Raw genomic sequence first — 20,372 nt, 5'->3', positions numbered from 1 at the left:
GAGTGTGCTGGAGAGATGCTTGGAAAAGCCTTTAAATCTACCCCAGAGCAGCTGGTGGGACACGGAAGGCATCAGGAAAGAGCTGGAATTTTGGGCCACACAGATTTAGTCTTGGCTCTGTTCCTTACAGTCTGGGTGATTTGGGGGAGTTACTAATTGTCTATGTGTCTTAGTTCATTTGTAAAATGAGTTACAATTGCACCAACCTTGGGAGTTGGGAGGAAGAAATAGTGTGTCCAAAGCTCTTGGAACAGAGCCAGGCAATAGTGAGCTCTCAATGAAGGTGACTGATTGTGGTCAGTGTCCAGGCTTCATTCTCAGATACACCATTTAATCAAAGGTGAAGATGAACTCTCTATGCCTCAGTTCCCTCATCTGTAAAATGGCAATAATCTGAGTGCTCCCACGGTGCTTTGCGAGCATGAGCATCGGTATGCCAGGTGTCCTTCCCAGCCTCCTGAGGATCTCATACTCCTGTGCCTGTGTTCATGCCAGTCTATGTAGGTGTAAGGAGAAAGAATCTCTGGGCTTGCCTTCCCCATGTAGACCAGAGTCTGGTTCTGCTGGCGTCAACTGAGTGACAGATAAAGGAAGAGAGTGGCAAAAAAAACTTTGGTTCCTAGAGTGAACCTCTCATACCCTCGGACAGTGGCCACTCTACCCTGATGTTGTCTATCCTCTTTCCCCAGATCAGTTCCTCCTGGAACGATGCGGAGGCTAACGGAGCTGGCCGCTGCTTTGGGCACCCTCTTGGGCCTGCTGGCAGTGGCAGCAACTGCAGACTTTAACCTTCCCCAGCTAGACACCCCCGGCAAGCTGCCTGCCCACCGGCGCCAGAAGAGAGCCTGGATTTGGAATCAAATGCATATAGATGAAGAGAAAAACAGCTCACTGCCCCACTATGTGGGAAAGGTAAGCCTTGGGCTCCGGGGTGATGGAAGTCATCAACAACCGGACTGTAGTCATGGCCGCTGATGATGGTGATGAATACAGGGGTGGTTGTCACTGGAGGGTGACAGCAGCCAAGATGGAGGTGGTGGAGGTGGTGAACATGGTGGTAATAATGGTGACCACGACAACCGTGCTGTAGTTGTGATAGGGAAGAGGAAAGTGATGGATGGTAATAGTGATGGGGATGGTGGGTAGGAATAGTGAGGGGGAAATAAAGTAGGTGGTGATGGTGATAATGGTGTTGGTGGTGATGGTCGTGGTGGTAGTCTTGGTGATAGTAATTTTGAGAGTGAAAATAAAGGGGATGGGGTTAGTGGTCACGGTAGCTGGGGTGGGGATGGTAGTGAGGATGGTGGTGGTAATGATGATAACGGCAGTGATGGTAAGACGGAAGTTGTATTAGTTCCTTTTCTGTTGCTGTGACAAAAGTATCTTGACCAAAAACAACTCAAGAAAGGAAGAGTTTATTCTGGCTTACTTGTCCAGAGGGATAGAGTCCCTCGTGGGAGGGAAGGCACGGTATGGCAGTAGGCACAAGAAGCTGCCTGGTCCCATTTCATCTGCACAGGAAGCAGAGGGAAAACAGTAAATGAGTCAAGGTTATAGCTCCTCCAAGCCCACCCCCAGGGACACACTTTCTCCAGCAAGCTTCCACTTCCACTATGTCCCATAGTGCCCCCCCCCATAGTGAAAATAACTGCTCAGATAATGAGCCTCTGGGAAACACTTCTCATTCTGAACAGAACAGAAGGTGAGGGGGTGGATAACAATGTGAGTGGAGGTACTAACGGTGATGGTGGCAGGGATGCTGGTGATAGTGATGTGATGATGATAATAATGATAGCAGTGATGGCGAAAGGGAGGGATGGTGAGGAAGTCCATGGCGTCAGTGATAGCGATGACCGCAGTGCTAATAGAAAATGGGAAACTGAGGGAAGTAACAGTGAGGGAGGTGCTGGTGGGTGCCAGCAGTGTTGGTAGTGGTGATGGTAATGGTGGGGGCAGTGGGGGCAGGATTGCGATGTTGGTGGTAATGGAGATGCTGTTGGTAGTTCAGATGGTGGTGGGAAGTGTGTCAATGATAGTGATAGTGGAGAAGAAGACGATGAAGTTAACTGTGGTGGAGTGATAGTCATGGTCATGGTGGTGATAGAGATGGTGGTGGTGATGGGTGAATAGGAAGGTGAGGAAGCTAATGGGTGGTGGTGGTGGTGGTGGTGGTGGTGGTGGTGGTGGTGGTGGTTGTGGTGGAGGTGGCGGTGGTGGTGGTAATAGCAGTGATAGCAAAGAAGGTGAGGGAGTTAGTGGTTGTGTCGGTGATAGTGATAGCAAGGGTGATGATGGTGGTGGTGATAAGGTGCTTGTCACAGTAATCTAATGGCGGTGGTAATGTCAGTGATAATAAAGATAATGATGGTGAGATAGTAATACTAGCTGTCATGATGATAGTGAAGGGGAAGGGAGGGAGTTAGTGGTAATGGTGGTAGCCGTGATGGTGGGGAGGAAAGGTGGTGGTGGTAGTGGTAATGATGACTGTCACAGATAGCGTAGAAGGGAAGGGAGGTTACGGTCGTGATGATCGTTGTGATGGTGGTGATGGTCATGATGATCTGATGATGGTGAGAATGGTAGTGATGGTAAAGGGGAAGGTGGGGAGGTTATGGAGGTAGTCATAGTGGTAATGACAGTGGTAACAATGATCATGGTGGTGATAGGAAAGAAGAAGGTAATGGAAGTCACAGTATGGTAACAGTAATCTGAATGAGGAGGTAACAGTTTTTTGAGTTGGATCTTAAGATGCCTCCCAAAGGTCATGTGCTAAATTTGTTGTCAGCCTGTGGTGCTATAGGGAGTAGGGCCTAGTGGGAGGTCATCAGCGGTGTGCACCCAAAGGTGATATTGGGACTCCAATCCCCCCACACACACATGCTCTGCTTCCCAGACACCGTGAGGTGAATAGGCTAGCTCTGCCATGGGTTTTCCTCCACATTCTTCTCTCTTTCCACAGGCTCAATGCTACACAGCCTTTTGAGATTAAAGGCATGGTCTTAGTTTTGAGCCTTTAAATTAGTGCATTAAAAACAAACCAAATACTTTACAACAGGATGGTAGGAAAGATGCCCTTAGGGTACCTCAGGAACCAGCAAGACACCACCCATCTCAGGTCCAAAGACTTTTGGGAAGAGAGCTCCAGAGCCCCTACACTTACAGGACTGACTAGGGAATCATTTCCCCTGTGTTTAATCAATCAGACATTCAGAGGTCACTGTGCTCATGATCTGAGGTGGCCTGGCTATTTCTGGAGCCAGTGATGTACCTGGGCATCATTTTCATGAGGCTGGTGTGTGGGTATGCAGATGTAACAGTTATGGGGTCACAAAGGGAAAACCTGGAAGGTCAGATAGCTTGGCAGTTATGGAGTCAGTGAAGGCATCCCCTGAGAAGATGGCCTCTGAGTCAAGGAAAATGAAGGTGAATCTCTAATAGAGATTCCAAAAAGTTAGATATGCCAGAAACACAGAGGTAGAGCTGGATCAAAGGGGATACCATGGAGGCTGCAAAGAGACAGGCCACAGGGAACAGGCTGCCTAAGGCCTTTGAATGTTACATCATTATGCCTTGGACTCAAGATGTCAGAAATGGAACTCTAAGATTCAATGTTTTCCTTGCTAGATTTCTATCATACTTGAGTCCAATTCTTCCTTTTTGTCTTGGTTTCTTTTATGTTTTCTGTGATGGAGTATTTTGACAAAAGCAACTTCAGGGAGAAAGGGTTTATTTTGGCTCAGGCTTCAAGGGTACCGTCCATCATCGAGGGGAAGTCAAGGCAGCAGGAGGTTAATGCAGCTGGTTCTATTACATCCACAGTCAAGAACAAAGCAATGGATGCTTACTCAGCTCGCTTTCTCTTCTATATACAATCCTGGACCTCTGCCCAGGGGCTGGTCCCACTCACAATGGGTGAGTAGTCCTCTCTCAATTAAAAACAAGAAAGTCCCTCAAAAGCATGCCCAAAGGCTATCCTGACATAGACATCCCTCACAAGTGAGCCCAGAAACTTGTCTCATGAGTGATTGTAGATCCAGTCAAGTTGGCAATTAACACTTACCATCACACTTTCTCCCTTATGGGACAGGAATGCTTGTCCTGTTCCACTGTATCTTGGAGTATGTAGCTTGGCTTTTATTTTTAAAGGCTCAGAAGCTTCCTTGAGTCTCAGAAGACATTTGTGAACAAAGGAGGAATTGTAGCTACTGTAGGGACTCTTGCAGATGGGTTAAATCCACAATGTTGGGAGACAAACATGAGCCCTTGGTAGTAAGAGCCAGAATGTTATCATATGGGGCTGGCAAGATGGGTCAACAGATGAGGGTAGTTCTGTACAAGCCTGACAACTTGAGTTCAAATGTGGCAGGAAAGAACACACACACACCTGCCCTCACATATATGCACACAAAATTTATTTGTTTGTTTTGTTTGCTTGTTTATGGGTCAGAAAGATGACTCAGTGAGTAAAGGCACTGGCCATCAAGCCTGACAACTTGGGCTCAATCCTTGGGACTCACATGATAGAATGAGAGAAATGACTCCCACAAATTGCCTCTGAGGTTGATGCATATACACACACACACACACACACACACACACACACACACACACACACAACCCTACACTAATTTAATTAATTAAAACGGAATGTCATAGTTTGGGTCTTCAATGTCCCCTAAAGACCATGTGCTAACGGTTGTGGCCCCCATGGGGATGGTGAAATATTTCAGAGCAAGACCTAGGAGAAGAAAGTTAGGTCATTAGGGATGTTCCCTTGAAGGAGATATGGGGACCCTGGCCCCTCTTCTCCCCCTTTGCTTCCTGAGTGTCATTAGTGAACCCATCTCCTCTGCTACATACTTCTACCAGGAAATACTGCCTTACCCCAGGCCAAGACACAGAGTCTCGTGATCATGGGTGGTGGTCAGTGACCGTGGCAGTGACGGTGACACTTGTATTACTTTCCCATTTCTTTCTCTGCTTTTTTCCCTTTCTTTATTCTTCTCTCATACGATACATCCTCACTAACCCCTTCTCTCCCCATCCTCTCTCCCCCAGATCCACTCCTCTTCCATTTCCCTTCTGAAAAGAGCAGGCCTGCCGGGGATATCAACCAAACATGACATCACAAGAGGCAATAAGACTAGGCATAGATCCCCATATGAAGGCTGGATGAGGCAACCCAGTAGGAGGTAACGGGTCCCACAAGCAGGCAAATAGTCAAAGACACTCCCCACACCCACTGTTAGGAGTCCCACAAGAACACGAAGCTACACAACCACAGCATGCATGCAGATGACCTAGTGCAGACCCATGCAAGTTCCATGATAGTGGATTCAGGCTCTGTGAGCCCCTGGGAGCCCTGCTTAGTTGATTCTGTGAACCTTGTTTTCCTGGTGCCCTCGACCCCTCTGGCTCCTACAATCCTTCCTCCCCATCTTCTGCAGGGTTCCCTGAGCTCTGCCTGGTGTTTGGCAGTGGGTCTCTGTATCTGCTCCCTCTCATGACTGGGGCCTCAATTTGACCAGCCATTGGTTGCTCACTCCCATAAGCTCTGAGCCACTATTGCCCCAGTGCATCTGGCAGGCAGGACTGGTTGTGGGTCATAGGTTTTGTGGCTGGGTCGATGTAAATGTCCCCTCACTGGGAGCCTAGCCTGGTTACAGAAGACGGGCAGTTCAGGTTCCGTAACCTCCATTACTAGGAGTCCTTACTAGGGTCACCCTCAGAGCTTTCAGGAAATTTCCACTGCACTAGGTTTTCACATTGCCTCCTAAATGCCCACCTATTCCAGTCCATCTCTCCCAGTACTCTCTCCCTCCACCCCTCCCTCCATGACCTGATCGCTCCTGTTCCTATCCCCACCTGCCCCAGTCCACCCACAAAATCTATTCTATTTCCTCTTCGCAGGGAGATCCATGCTTCCCTCATAGACCTCTCCTCTTTATCTAACTTCTCTTGGCCGGTGGATTATGGTGTGATTATCCTTTCCTTAACACACCCCACAAGGAGCATCTCAAAGGAAGAAGGGTTTACTCTGACTCACAGTATAAGAAGGGATATAGTCCATCACATCAGGGAAGGCATGATGGCTCAAATGTGAGGAAGACGGTTACAATGTGTTCTCGAGTCAGAAAGCAGAGAATGGACAGGATGTCAGGCCAGGCTGTTAAACCCCAAGGCCTACCCTAATGATCCACTTGCTCCAGCAAGGCTCTTCTTTCTAAAAATTTTACCACCTTATAAAACAGTGCTACCAGCTGAGAACTAAGTGTCCAAACACATAAGCCTATGGGAGTCTTTTCACTTTCAAGTCACAAGATTAGTAAAGTGAATGAGGAGAGATGAGAGTTGTCCTGTACCATGGCCAAAGCAACTCTTATAAAGGAAAACATTTGACTGGGGCTGGCTTACAGTTGGACTAATGGCTTAGTCCATTGCTATCATGGTAGGAAGTATGGTAGCATGCAGGCAGACATGGTGCTGTAGACATAGCTGAGAGTTCTACATCTGGATCTGCAGACAGCAGGGAGAGAGAGAGAGAGAGAGAGAGAGAGAGAGAGAGAGAGAGAGAGAGAGAGAGAGAGAGACTGGGCCTGACTTGACCATTTGAAGCCCAAAGCCCACTCCAGTGACATACTTCCTCCAACGAGGCTACATCTACTCCAAGAAGGCTACTTTATAATTACTTTATAATGCTACTCCCTAAGTGTTCAAATATATGAACCTCTGGGGGACATTCCTATTCAAACCACCACAAAAGTGGAGGCCATTACAGAGACAGCAGTGGTAATGTTGATTCAATGGTGCAGATGGATGTGATGGTTGGTAAAAAAAAGTAGATGGTGGAGGTGGTGGTTGTGGTAATGATGGTGATGGTAGTGACAGTGAAGGAGATGGAGAAGGTGGGAATAGTGGTGATTATGGAAATGTGGTGATAGTGATGGTGGCAGGTGGCCCCGATGAAGGAGAGTGAAAGAGAGAAATGATGGTTGTGATGAGGGATGCGTCTGTGGTAGTGGCAGCCATGAGCATCATGACTCATTTTTGCTCACACTTTGCTCTGCAGAGGAGAAATCACTAAGAAGGCCACCCTATGTCAAGGCTGAGAAAAACAGCCTGGCCTGGGGGCTCAGGACTAAGGGAAGAACCAGCTAAAGCTGCATTCAACGTTCCCACTTGAGAGATCAGAAAAGGTCTGCGCAGCCTTCTACAAAGTCACACAGGTGACAATGCTGATCACCCAGGCCACAGTTTGTCAACCCTGGTCTTAGGCTCTGGGTCTCAAAAAAACAACAAAACAAAACAAAACTTTTCATCAAGCATAGTGAGTAAACCTGTAATCCCAGCATTCAAGAGACGAAAGCAGAAAGATCAAGAGTGATCAAGGGTTCAAGGCTAGCCTAAACTAATCCCCTATCATGAGGTGTTTGACCCAGGTCTGTCCTCTAGAGAGGTAGTGTCAAGGTCTTCACAGTCCATCTCTAAAATATGACCCATACAAGTCCAGGTTCCAAGATCTTGAAGGCAATATAAATGAGTGATGAACATTCTCACCATGTCAAATTGTCAGAGACATCAAAATCATCCAACTCTAAATCAAAGGATTAACCCTCATAGTGGGATTTCACACATGAGAGGTCAATGAATTAAGCATTTTAAGAGCTATCTGGAAGAAGAAAGATTCTGAGAGCATTAAAAATCTCACCATGTCAACTTCTTTGAATCCACACACCAGCTGTAAGACCAAGCAGGCCAATGCACTGCAAGAGGAATAAACAGCTCCAAGCCCTACACTGAGTGCTAGGAAAACAGCACTGGGCAGAAATGTGCTCACCACTTTCATGGATAGTAATCCCTACAGACATCTGCCTCCAGGCCTAACATGTCCCTCTGCCTGGTTTTATGAATAAAGTTTTATTGGAACTAAGTTGGAATTAAGTTACTAATTGTCCATGGCTGCTTTCATGTTATAATGGTAGCATGGAGTAACTGTGACCAAGACCATACAATCCAAAAGGCCAAAACTGTTTTCTCTGGCCTTTTACAGAAATAATTTACCACCCTCTACCTGGGCCTAGAGGAGGCCAACTCTCTGTGCCTAAGGAATTTTTATACAACAGGTTATATAGATGCATAAAATAGGCATACAAATCAAGCACTTACTGATAATAAATCATAAATTCATTTTTAGACAATTCTTTGGTATACATATAGCTTTATCACATATTAAAATTAAAACAAATTTACACAATAATGATATTGATGCACTTATTTATTTTTGCATAAATAATTGGGTCTTAAGCTAAGTGTAGTAGTATTTGTTTACAATGTAACACTGAGAAGGCAGAGCTAGGCAGGTCCCTGGGGCTTAGGAGCCAGCCAGCCTAACCCACTTGGAAAGCTTCAGGCCAGTAACAGATCAATTTCATACCCCCCAAAAGGTGGACAATGCCTCAGAAAAGCACATCCATGTTGTCCTCTGTTCTGCACACATATGCACACACATGTACATGTATGTACACTCCCCCACCCCCACTCCACATAAACATGGACCCACACACAAAATAAAACAAAACCTTGGATGGATATTTGATACTATAGTCATAAAGCATATTGGATTCAGTGTTTTTCAGAATAGATGTGTTGGTCTATTGTCTGTCTATCTGTGTGTTAACAGGGTCTCACTTTTAGCCCAGACTGGACTGGAACTCACTGTGTAGACCAGGATGGTCTCAAGTTCACAAAAATCTGCCTGTCTTTGTCCCCAGAAAACTGGTGTTAAAGGCGTGAGCTACCCTGGCTCAATATTTTGATTCTATAATAGTTCGTATAAGAACACTGCTTTGCATAGCACAAAATGGCAGAAGTATGTTAAGGACCATTTTGGAAATTCTGTTCTAATTCAAAGATAAAATGAATTTAACTATTTTTAATGAAACTCAAGCCAACAACTCACACAGAAATTTTAAAATTAACTCTTCTGACACAACCTAACTCAAAGACACACTAATATGACTCGTATATGCTGAGGAATGATGGCAGGAAAACGTTAGTCTATTTTACAAGGCATGGTGGCACACACCTTTCATCCCAGCGCTCAGGAGGCAGAGGCAAGTAAATCCCTGTGAGCTTGGGGCAACCTGGTCTACATAATGAGGTCCTGGACAGGCAAGGCTACACAATGGACCGTTATTTAGAAAATAATATTATATAAGGATATATATCCATATATATATATATATATATATATATATATATGGAGAGAGAGAGAGAGAGAGAGAGAGAGAGAGAGAGAAATAGGATATATAATTATATCCCATAAGGATAAAAAGGTCTCCCTTTTTTTGTTATCAGTTTCTAAAAGAGCAGAAAGCTTTATATGCCTAGTAAAATCACTGTAGCCTATACAGTAGTCTCAAATCTGAGCCAAGTGTTTCAGGTGTCACTCACTGGTGTTATGTGACATGATGCCACACACAATGCCTAGTGCACATGTTGTGTGTTGAGAACCAAGGCAGCAGCAAAGTTTCATGATACAATACAGGCAAGTATGACCAGAAAAACCATCCCACATTGGATTATGAATTACTTTTTGGTCATTGTGTATCAAGAAATCAGTGTTGCCAATTTTTTCACAGCTCCTACATTTAGGCCTATGACCTCACAGGAAGTTGAGGACTGCAGTTTAAAAATCTGAGATCTAGAGAAACAGCATGTATCAGACAGAGACCTCCACAAACGATAGGGATGGGAGCATTCTGGTGGTAGAGAAACAGGCTGAAAAGGACCTTCGATGTGAGGCACAAGTCTGGACAGGGCACCAGAACTGCCTGCCTGACTCCAGCTAAAGGAAATAGATGGAGTCATCTGGGAAGTATCTGCTCACAGCCCCACCCACAGCCAGCTGACTAGGCACCGGGCTGGTCTGGCTTCCAAGAATGGCTTTTTTCTCCGGGTGATGTAAATGCTGCCACCTGACCAGGCAGAAGGAAAGATGCACATCTTGTTACCCAGTGAGTCCTGTGTCATAGAGGAAAAATGCCATAGCCCAATTATGGCTTTCCCAGTGGGATAACTGGCCATGAATCATCCTCTGAGGAGAATGGATAGTCCTGAGAGAAATCTGAAGGTTGATTCAGGAAAGGCTATCAGAAAGTGGAGACCAATGACAAACAGGATAAGCTTTGGAATGGTGACTGATGGTCTGTGCCTTGTGATGACAGAACCTACTCGGTACCTAGCACAGGGCTAGAGGAGTGGAGGAACCACATGTGATCCCCACCCTCCTTAAAACAAGAGTACGAAGGAGACACAAACATGGGACTCTAAGGGTCCTCTCGTGACTCCGAGGACACAATCTGAAGGAAGTACGTGTTTATCGAGGTCAAAGTCTGGAGCTTTTGTTTATAAACCCAGATGGACAATAGAAGCCAGCTGGGAGCAGCCTGCCAGGGCAGGGCAGCTGTTGGCATTGAGAAATTCCATCCAAACACAATGATATTAGAAAGGGGGAGGGGCAAAATCACACCCCCCAGTTCAGTGGTGAGAAAAACAGAGATGTTCAAATGAAAGGATGTCAAACGAGAGTCCTGAGCAGCACTCCCCCAAACTGTCAAGGTCATCAAAAAGAATAAAATTCCCAGAAACTGTCACAACCAAAATTAGCTGTGAAAACATGATAACTAAATGCTATATGGTGTCCTGAAAGGAGTCTTGGGGTGCGGTGGGGGTGACTGACAGACATGGATATTAGGTAAAAAACAAGGGAATCTGCATAAGCTATGTATGTTAATCAATAATACTTCACCTGTTTTGGTCCCCTTACTATAACAAGGGACCACACTAATGTAAGATGTGATGCTGAGGGGAAGGGGAGCAGGTGCACAGGAACTCATTGCACTGGTGTCTTAGTTTCTTTAAGTCTAAGAAGAGTTGTAAAAACTAATGTTTGTTTAAATAAAATGGGTCAAGCATGGTGGTGCATGCTAGAAGTCTGGTACTATGGAGACTGAGGCAAGAAGATGGAGAGTTTGATGCCAGCCTGGGTTATACAGTTAGAGAGAAGAGAAGGAGAGAGGGAGGGTGGGAGGAAGGGAAGGAGGGAGGGAGGGAGAGAGGGAGGGAGGGAGGGAGGGAGGGAGGGAGGGAGGGAGGGAGGGAGGAAGAAAGATGGAAGGAAGGAAGGAAGGAAGGAAGGAAGGAAGGAAGGAAGGAAGGAAGGAAGGAAGGAAGGAAGGAAGGAAGGAAAGAAGGAAGGAAGACTTGGGGGAGGGGAAGAGAGGGGACGGGAAGAGAAGGAAAAGGAATGGGAGGGAAAGGAATAAAATACAGATGGAGAAAAGGGCACCCATGAAATCCGCACTGTTCCGTTCATTTCCTAGTTGACTTGCTTCCCCTCCACTCCTCTCACGAAGATCCACAGGTTCTGACAGAGACCAGTGTCTCAGCTTAACCTGGGCCTTGCACAGGGTGTCAAACTATTTCTTTCCTTCTTCCCCCACTGCCCCCACACGCCACAGGTTACAGAGCTGGAACACAGATTCTTACCCCTGTCTAGCTGTTCACTATCTGTCCTGCCCATTGGGCCCACCTGCCCCCTGCACACCACAATCCCTGCTCCAGGATCTTCTCTGTGCTCTGCCATCTGGTTTTGTAGCCTTCCACCTGTCTCTCCCTCACTAATTGCTCCAATTATTGAACAAGTGTTAAGCTCTAGGGACCTCATGGGATTGGTCCACACCCTTCTGGAATTTCCTTCTCCCCTGAGGCTTTCTTGACCTTGTGGCCACTCTCTGCTCTCCCCCTCCCCCCTTAACAAATCATTACCGGACACCTGCACACAAGAGCATTGCTCCATCTGAACCCCCAAGTGCTGCCCTCCTGAAACGTCAGCTTCCCACTGTAAGCCTCAGTTCTGAGAGCCAGAATGGGACCTGTGATATCTGTGGATCCTACAGCATGCTTGATACCTAGGATACCTTGTGGGCATCCAATTTCTGGCTTTTTCAAGTGGAATGCTAGTTTTTGTCATTCTAGCCTTCATTAGTTTTGAACTAATGAAATGTTATAATCTTATAGACATACTATCCTCTAGTTGTAAAACTGGAATATTCAGCACTCAAACTTTCTAATATCTTTTGGCTTGTGGGTCTGTCATTAATCACTGTCATTCACCTCAGTAATGTCCAGTACAAGGTGCTTGGCATACATTGGTTTCCCTTAAGCTACTAGTAGCGTGTGTTATTAAGAAAACCAGCTCAGTGGGCTAAGAGGTAGAGGACATCCTGAGTTAAACAAGCTCACTGGGGGTCTGTTCTGCGGATTAGATGCTGTAAACCGCCAAGAAGAGAAGATTTCATGCATCATTCCAAAAGGAAATTTACTGGGACCAGTGCTTGCTGTGCTGATAAATGTCTGACAACTGGCTATGCAGGGAAAGTGCAGATGTGAAGAACTCGCCAATTTCATAGTGTAAATACTCAGCCTTCAGGCTGGTGATGTGCATCCCTGAAGGCAGAGTTAGTACAAGACGTACGCGGCCATACCCCATTCAGTATCGCCATCATGCTCACACAGGAGACACAATAACCTCAAAGAATGTGGCTAAATGCAGTAACATAGTTAGAAACATGAATTCTGTGTATCTTTGCTTCTAACATGTTTTTATTAGTTACACATCTATTGCTGTGAGAAAATACTTGGACAAAATCAACTTCAGGAAGGGGAGGCTTAATGGGCTCACAGTTTGAAGGTATAATCCATCATGGTGGGGAGGTTGGCAGCAGCATCCACAGTCAGGAAGCAGAGAGATGGATCCAGCTGCTTCACTTACTGTCTCTTTTTTATTCAGTTCAGTACCCCAGTCCATAGGGTAATGAATGGCACCCATATTCAGGGTGGACCTTCCCATTTCTGTTCATGCTCTCTAGAAAAACCGTAACAGACACATCCAGAGACATGTCTCCTAGGTTGGTTCCAAATGCCCAAGTCCTAGGTTGACAAACCATTCATAACAATGACTTATTTCATTGCGTGTTCAGATCATTTAATTTTTAATGTAGCCACATTTAACAGCCAGATCACACATATTCTCCAATTCTAGCCAAGCCTTCAAAGCCGTGTTGATATGAGCCAGCTCCAGTATATCACTGGCATGTATCCCTTTTTGCATGGGGCAACAAAGGAAGCCAAGGTTTCTGGTGCCCCTTTCCAAGTGGGCGGCTCCACTCATGAGTACAAATCAACCTTAGAAATTCAATTAGCTCCATTTTACAGATGAGATAGTAACAATCAGTGTCTTCAAAAGGACAGTGATGACCTTTATTCCCCAGGGGCAAGTGCCTCACTGGGTTCCAGGCACCATTCTAGGCACTGGGCACAGCTGAGAAATGCCCATCACTGCTTGCAGTGACCCAGTGAAGAAGACCTCACTGGTGATCAGTCAAAAGTTCTTGTTTAAGACCTCAGTGTCACAGTTAGGATCCCTACACAGCACTACACATATGGTCTTATACACAAACATGCACACGTGCATTCAGACATCCCCATGTGCACGCACACACACAAACCTGCACAATCATGTGTGCACAGTCACAAATGCAAGCTGCCATACCTCCCATTCCTAGCTCATGTTGTCTGGTCTTTCCCAGATCAAGTCCAGCGTGAACCGTAACAATGCCAAGTATGTGCTCCGAGGAGAGTCCGCTGGCACAATCTTCCGGGTCAGAGCTGACTCAGGAGATGTGTATGCCTTTGAGAGATTAGACCGGGAAAAGAAAACTGAGTACTTCCTTACTGCCCTCATTGTGGACAAGGAGACCAACGTAGACCTGGAACAGCCTTCCAACTTCACCATCAAGGTTCATGATGTAAATGACAACTGGCCTGTGTTTACACGCCAGGTGTTCAACGCATCTGTGCCAGAGATGTCAGCGATGGGTATGTGCCTAGTCTGCCCTCTCTCGCGCCCTCTCTCTCCTCCTCTCCTCAGACCAGCCTGAAGGCACTCCTCACATCAGCCAGCTCACTGCCTAGAGTCAGGATCCCGTAAGTTCAAGGAAGTGGATGTAATGCTGTGTTGCCTCTTTACATGGTTTCAAAATTTGTCCCTAAAGGCTAACCTTTGACCTAGTCCCACACTAAACCCTCACCATCATCATAGATGGGTTCTGATCCGCATCATATGCTAAGCACTGACCACCCTGATCTGGGCCAGATGTCTGGGCCCTGACCCTGATCCCAGACTGTGTCCTCACACCAGATACAGGCTTAGGCGGCACTAGCCTGTCCTCATCCTGCTTCCAGAAGGTTCAGGAAAAGAGTGTCCAGGATCTGTGCTCAGGGCCCTGGGGCCAGACTTTTCTGAGGGAACCATAGAACTCCAGAGGCTGAGAAATGTGGTCACCACCCCTCTGGAGGCTTCCCAATACCCTTGCCAATCCCACATTCTCTCACCTTCAGACGAGGCAAAATCATCCAGAACCCTCCTAAGTTTCTCTTTCAAACCCAAAACATCTTCCCCTCTTCATTTTTCCTGTAACACACAAACCATCTGTTCTCTTCATACCCTTCATGGCTGATCTGACTGGGCCCTACCATTGCTGGTACTTCACCCTCACGACAGCCCCCCAGCACAAAGCAACCTTTCTTCCCTCAGCTTGGGTGGGAAGAACAGCAGAAACCCATCTACTCCCACCAGGGAATGCGTTGAGGGCCACTCATGAGCAGCTACACCAGAACTTTCTCTCCACAGGGACATCTATCATCCGTGTGACAGCAGTGGATGCAGATGACCCCACTGTGGCTGGCCACGCCACTGTCATGTACCAAATCCTAAAAGGAAGCGAGCACTTCACCATTGATAATTCTGGTCTGTATGACTAGCCCTTTTGGGTGGGTACCTATTTGGAGAGATTTGGGGACATGAATATTGCAGGTGCCAATGCACAGGGACCAGCTATTGATCCAAGGAAGGAATACAAAACACACATAAAGACATGTTGGGGTAGGTTAGGAGAGGGAGCAGACAGGTGCCCAAGGCATGCATTCAAGTCCAGAAAGAAAAGCAGGGTCTTTTCACCCAAGCAGAGACCAGGACTCAACAAAAATTCTGGTGGGAAGGTCTCTGTACATGTTGAGAGACATCAGATTCAAACCCTGCACTGCCACTCAGCTCTACAGTTCTTGGACAAGTCTATTAGTATCTATGAGCCTTACTTCCTTTGTCCAGAAAATAAGAATGCTCATAGTCCTTTGTGCAATAGCTCTGAAATCTGAATTAGATTATGCACAGACACAGTCATGCTGCATAATTTTTCATGCCTTGTTAAGAGAAAAACTTTAGACCAATTAAATTTTATCAAGTTTAATTTTGCAAAGAACAGTTCACAAATTGGAACACCCCAGAAGCCAAACAAGTTCAGAGAAACCCCAGGGCTGCCACATAGTTGGGTGATATTTATAGTGCAGAAGGAAAAAAAAAAAGCCTGCAGTCTAGAAACAGCTCAGTTGGTTACAGCTGGGGTGTCTGCCTTATTTGAACAGCTTTGAACAGGTGGCAGCCTATGATTAACTGAAGCACAGCTGCTGTGATTGGCTGAGCATACTCCTAAGTTAGGGGGTTGGTTTATTTACACACTACTAGGTTGCAGTTCATCAGAGAAGGATTCAAGTCTGCAAAGCACAGAAGGCTTCTCAGGCCAAATTTGGTTCAGTTTAACACATTTGAAAAACTGTAAGTATTGAGTCTTGGAAGCACGAAAGAAGGCCAGTTAGACAAGCTAGGCCCACTGTCTTCCAGAAGATGAGCAAATACACAGTGCAACTGATACTTCCATGTGCACCAAGATAGACATCACTAATCCATCACCGTTCTCTCAGCACTAAAAATTGTAGTCACTTCTATATCTGTCAGGACAGACATCATTAATCAAGTACAGCATTCTCAGCACTAAAACATGGCACAGCCAACCACGTCAATTTGTACCAAGGCAGACATCACTAATCCATCATAGCATGCTCACTCTGAGCCTGCAACTGGCCTTATGATATTTCTCAACATAAGGCTCTCTCTGGCTAGGAACAACTTGGACCCTACATTTGGCCAGCTTTTAGCCATACAGGGCAAGGTATGGAAGCAGTGGGCTACAGTCCTGAGGCTCTCAATCTCAGGTGTAGCGTGGAGTCCCCTATGTTTTCTCTAGGAATGATTTGGGCATCCAGATTTCCTCAAGGCTCCTCAGATAACACAATTCCTGTTGGGCCACTTTTTTTTCCAGGACTCATTTTGACAAAGGACAAAAACTTGGACAGAGAGACAAAGGCTGAGTATAAGATTGTGGTGGAAGCGCGAGATGCCCAGGGTCTTCGGGGAGAGTCGGGCACAGCCACTGTTCTGATCACGCTGGAAGACATCAATGACAACTTCCCCATCTTTACTCAGTGTAAGCTCCTCTCATAGAGCCTTAAGTAGACGGGAGCTGGGACAATCCAGACGCAGTGATTTTGGGACTCTCAAAAGGGTACCCCAAACCTCTCTACATCTCCCCACATCCCCAGGGTGCTTCTGAAACCAGAATATGGAGACTCTGCTCCATCCTTGTACATTGCTCCCAAGGTCACCCAACTGTCCACTGATGGGTCCCTTCACAGACCAGACAAAAGTCACACCCCTGCTGATGCCACTACAGTGCTTCAAGTCCCACTGTGAGAAAGAAGCAATTTCACCCAGATCCCATAGGTTTGGGAAACCTGGCCTCTGAGACCGAGGGCCCAGCTATAAAATCCCAGAAAATAGCGGTACAACAAAAGCCTGGCGTAAACCTACCCACAAAATGATTTTCCCCTTAAAAACCATGTCAAGAACTTTTCCTGTGCCCTGGGGGAGATTAGGAAGGAAAAGTTAAGTGGAGATGTTCATGGTACCCTCTAGCCCTGTTGTAATTCTGGCCTCTGTTGCCCCCCCCTCAAATTATCTAGTTCTGAAGTAGCTTTGTTGTATATGGCATAAGCTTCCTGAAGGCAAGATTTGTCTTTCTTGTCTATTGATGTTCCCAAGTACAGAATGAGCTTAGTACCTATTTACTGGGTTGATGGAAGGATGGACAGAAAGACAGAAGACAAAGCAGGCCTCCTTGCCTTGGGACCCAGAATCCCATGGTCATAAGTTTCTTGCCTGTTTTCTGTAGCAAAATATTGTATGATACCCAGATAAGGCAGTACATGCCTGTGCCTCCAGCAACAAGAGACAGAAGCAGGAGAATTGTAAGTTCAAATCCAGCTTGAGCTACAGAGCAAGCCTCTATCTCAAAAGTCCAAATAGTAGGGGTATAGGTCAGTGGTAGAGTGTTTGCCTAGCCTGGGTAAGATCTTTGGTCCAATTTCTATCACTGTGTGTGTGTGTGTGTGTGTGTGTGTGTGTGTGTGTGTGTGTGTGTGTGTGTGATAGTATGAAAGGACAATTGTCTTATTCATCTCATTAACTCATTGTGGTGCTCTATGCATATCAGCCACATACACATTTACGGTGCCTGAAGACATCCGTGTGGGCAACCCCTTGGGCTTTCTGTCTGTCATGGACCCAGATGAGCCTCAGAACCGGATGACCAAGTACAGCATCATGCAGGGCGAGTACAGGGACACCTTCACCATTGAGACAGACCCCAACCGTAATGAGGGTATCATCAAGCCTACAAAGGTATGTAGACCTGCAGTACTGAACCCATTCATGGGCCATTGAGTTCACAGCATCCAAAGGACACACTCAGGGGCTGCTTCTGAGCCACAGGCCATTGAAAGAGAATGTTTCAATGTTATACAGCTCAGAGCCGGTCATGTGCTCACAGAGACTCTAACCCAACATCTTAGGCTGAGTTGTTCCAGAAATAGACCAGGAGCAAGGCTTTGGGTGTGAAATGTTTATTTGGGAAGTAATGCCTGCAGGCCTCAGGGGCAGTGACAAGTGGCAAGAAGGTAGCTACTCCTGAGATCACTGATGAGCAGGTACAAGTGGGGCCCAGTCCCATGGGGGCAACACAGAGCACATCTCAGAATTGCAGCTCTGTGTTTATCAGGCACTGGGGTAAGCAGCCACAAACCCTGCTGCGCTGACAGAGAGCACTTGTTCTAGAATCATTTCTGTTGTTATGATAAAATTATCTTGACCAAAAGCAACTTTTGAAAAGGGTGTATTTGGCTTATAGTTCCAAGTTGAGTCCATTAAAGAGGAGTCACAGTGGTAGGAGCTTGAGACAGCTGGTCACATCACACCAACAGTCAACAGCGGAGAGAAATGAATGCACTCATACTTCCTGTCTGTGGCTTCAGCTCTCAGCTAGCTTTCTCCTCTTACACAGTTCAGGACCAGGCCTAGGGAATGGTGCTGCCCACAATGGGCTGGGTCTTTCTACACTAATTAACAGTCAAGACATCCCCTCCCCCGCCCGCCCCACCTTCCACTCCAGACAAACCCACAGGCAACCTGATCTAGGCAATTCCTCCATTGAGGTTCCCTTCTCAGGTTATGGGAAATACAATTCCAGGTTATATGGAAATTTGACATTTAGAACTCACCAACACAGTGCCCACCAGCATTAACTCCCTGTGTCCCGGCCAGTAGAAATCTCCCAGCATATATGTAAAGAATGTGCACCAGAGGGCACAAGGGGCCGTGGACAGAGGCTGCTGCTGGCAGCCAGCAAAGTCAGACTGACTGAATCCAGAAGAAGAGGGAGAGGAGCTTTGGTACTTTCAGAAAGTTCAGGTAGAGGACTGGGAATATACACACAGCCACCAGAATCCACAAAGCTCTCAGACAGTGGGGAAGACAGACAAACAACAACAGAAAATGTAGCTGGTATGTTCAGGGCTGTGCAAATAATGCCAGACAGGAAGCAGTTACCTCTGTCCCGAGCGGCTTCTGAGAGGGTTGTATCTTACTACTTACCTTACTAGCAAAAATTGTCATTCCTCAAGACAAATAGGAAGGAATTTGCTAGGCAGACAAAAAAAGAAGTCTCTTAAGCAAAACCATGAAAGATACTCCTTTGAATAGAACTACTAGGCTATGATCCCCTTGAGAGAGGGCTGGGGCTGTGTCTATCCTTAACACTTAGAACAGGGCTGGGGACGGAGGTGGGGCCAGTAAGATGAAGTGGATTAATGACCGCCACCATACTTGCCACCCACGCAGCCCCTGGACTACGAGCTCATCCAGCAGTACACATTCTACATCGAGGCCACGGACCCCACTGTCAGACTAGGATACCTGAGCAGCCCTGCTGGCAAAAACAAAGCCAAGATCACCATCAATGTCATGGACGTGGACGAGCCCCCTGTCTTCCAGCGACGCTTCTATCACTTCCAGCTGCCGGAAAACCAGAAGAAACCCCGGATAGGCACTGTGGTGGCCAAAGACCCTGACAAGGCTCAGCGCAACATTGGGTAAAGAGGTGGTGGGCATAAGGTGATGGTGGTGTGATGGTGCTGGCACGGACATTCTTATGGATGTCGGAGAAGGACACTGGCTTCTCCCAACACCTTCATGGAAAAATGCAGAGGCTGGCCCTGGCTCTTTCCACTAACACCCTTGTCCTACCAGCTCCTATGATGTCCATCTTGTCTGGTCCAGGCCATCTTCTGTCCTTTGAAGGACTTCGGACCATGACTCACATTGGTCCCATCTAATGAGGCCTGAGAGTCAAGAGAGCAATCAGCAATGGTATAATTGAAGCCCCATCACCAAAAATAGTTTAGAAATTAGTCTCCCAAAACACAAAGCCAGAAGCGTTGCTTTCACTTGGTGAAACCATACAAGTCCACAAAGAAATTTGCGGTAGCTCCTGAGTTCATGGGTGGGCTCAGAGTGTGCGTTCCTTCGTGACCACACCAACACACAGACACACTGATGCTGAATTCGTTGTTGTTGTTGTTGTTCATATTCTTGCTGTCATTTGTTTTGGATGGTGTCCTGCACATTTCATCAATACTTGTTCCTCGTTCATTTTCCATGGCTATAACTTCATACCATGCTGATGAACAGCAGAGCTGTTTATCTTAAGGATCAAAAGGCTTGAAAATCCAAGAGCACAGTGCCAGCACCTGATTGCCATTTAATGAGGTCTTTCTTGCTGCCACATGGTGAGGCATAATGAGCTTGCTAGTATGTGTCTTTCTTTGTCTTCTTAGAAAGCCACCAATCCACCTTGGGGACCCTACCCTCATGACCTAATCTAATCATTATTACCTCCTAAAAGCTTTATCTCCAAATACCACAAATACATGACTTTGTGGATACCATTTCTAACACATGAACTTTGGAGGGTGTGGAATGACACATTCAAACCAGTGTCCTTGCTCCTCTACCCTCTGGG

General features: G+C 46.4%; 1 protein-coding gene across 2 annotated transcripts in view; it reads left to right on the top strand.

Moving 5' to 3' along the window:
• Nucleotides 1-20,372, top strand: part of Cdh5 (cadherin 5) — a 41,283-nt gene that overhangs the window by 10,490 nt on the left and 10,421 nt on the right. For both annotated transcript variants that reach the window (XM_006978484.4, XM_042277238.2), the window contains exons 2-7: nt 690-912; nt 13,653-13,941; nt 14,756-14,872; nt 16,281-16,445; nt 17,511-17,698; nt 19,193-19,443. In XM_006978484.4, the coding sequence (XP_006978546.2) occupies nt 709-912; nt 13,653-13,941; nt 14,756-14,872; nt 16,281-16,445; nt 17,511-17,698; nt 19,193-19,443 (1,214 nt within the window). In that variant the 5' untranslated portion in view covers nt 690-708. The remainder of the gene's footprint in view (nt 1-689; nt 913-13,652; nt 13,942-14,755; nt 14,873-16,280; nt 16,446-17,510; nt 17,699-19,192; nt 19,444-20,372) is intronic.

Source organism: Peromyscus maniculatus, chromosome 5 (genome assembly GCF_049852395.1).
Source record: "Peromyscus maniculatus bairdii isolate BWxNUB_F1_BW_parent chromosome 5, HU_Pman_BW_mat_3.1, whole genome shotgun sequence".
NCBI lineage: Eukaryota > Metazoa > Chordata > Mammalia > Rodentia > Cricetidae > Peromyscus > Peromyscus maniculatus.
This window is presented reverse-complemented; position numbering and strand designations above follow the sequence as displayed.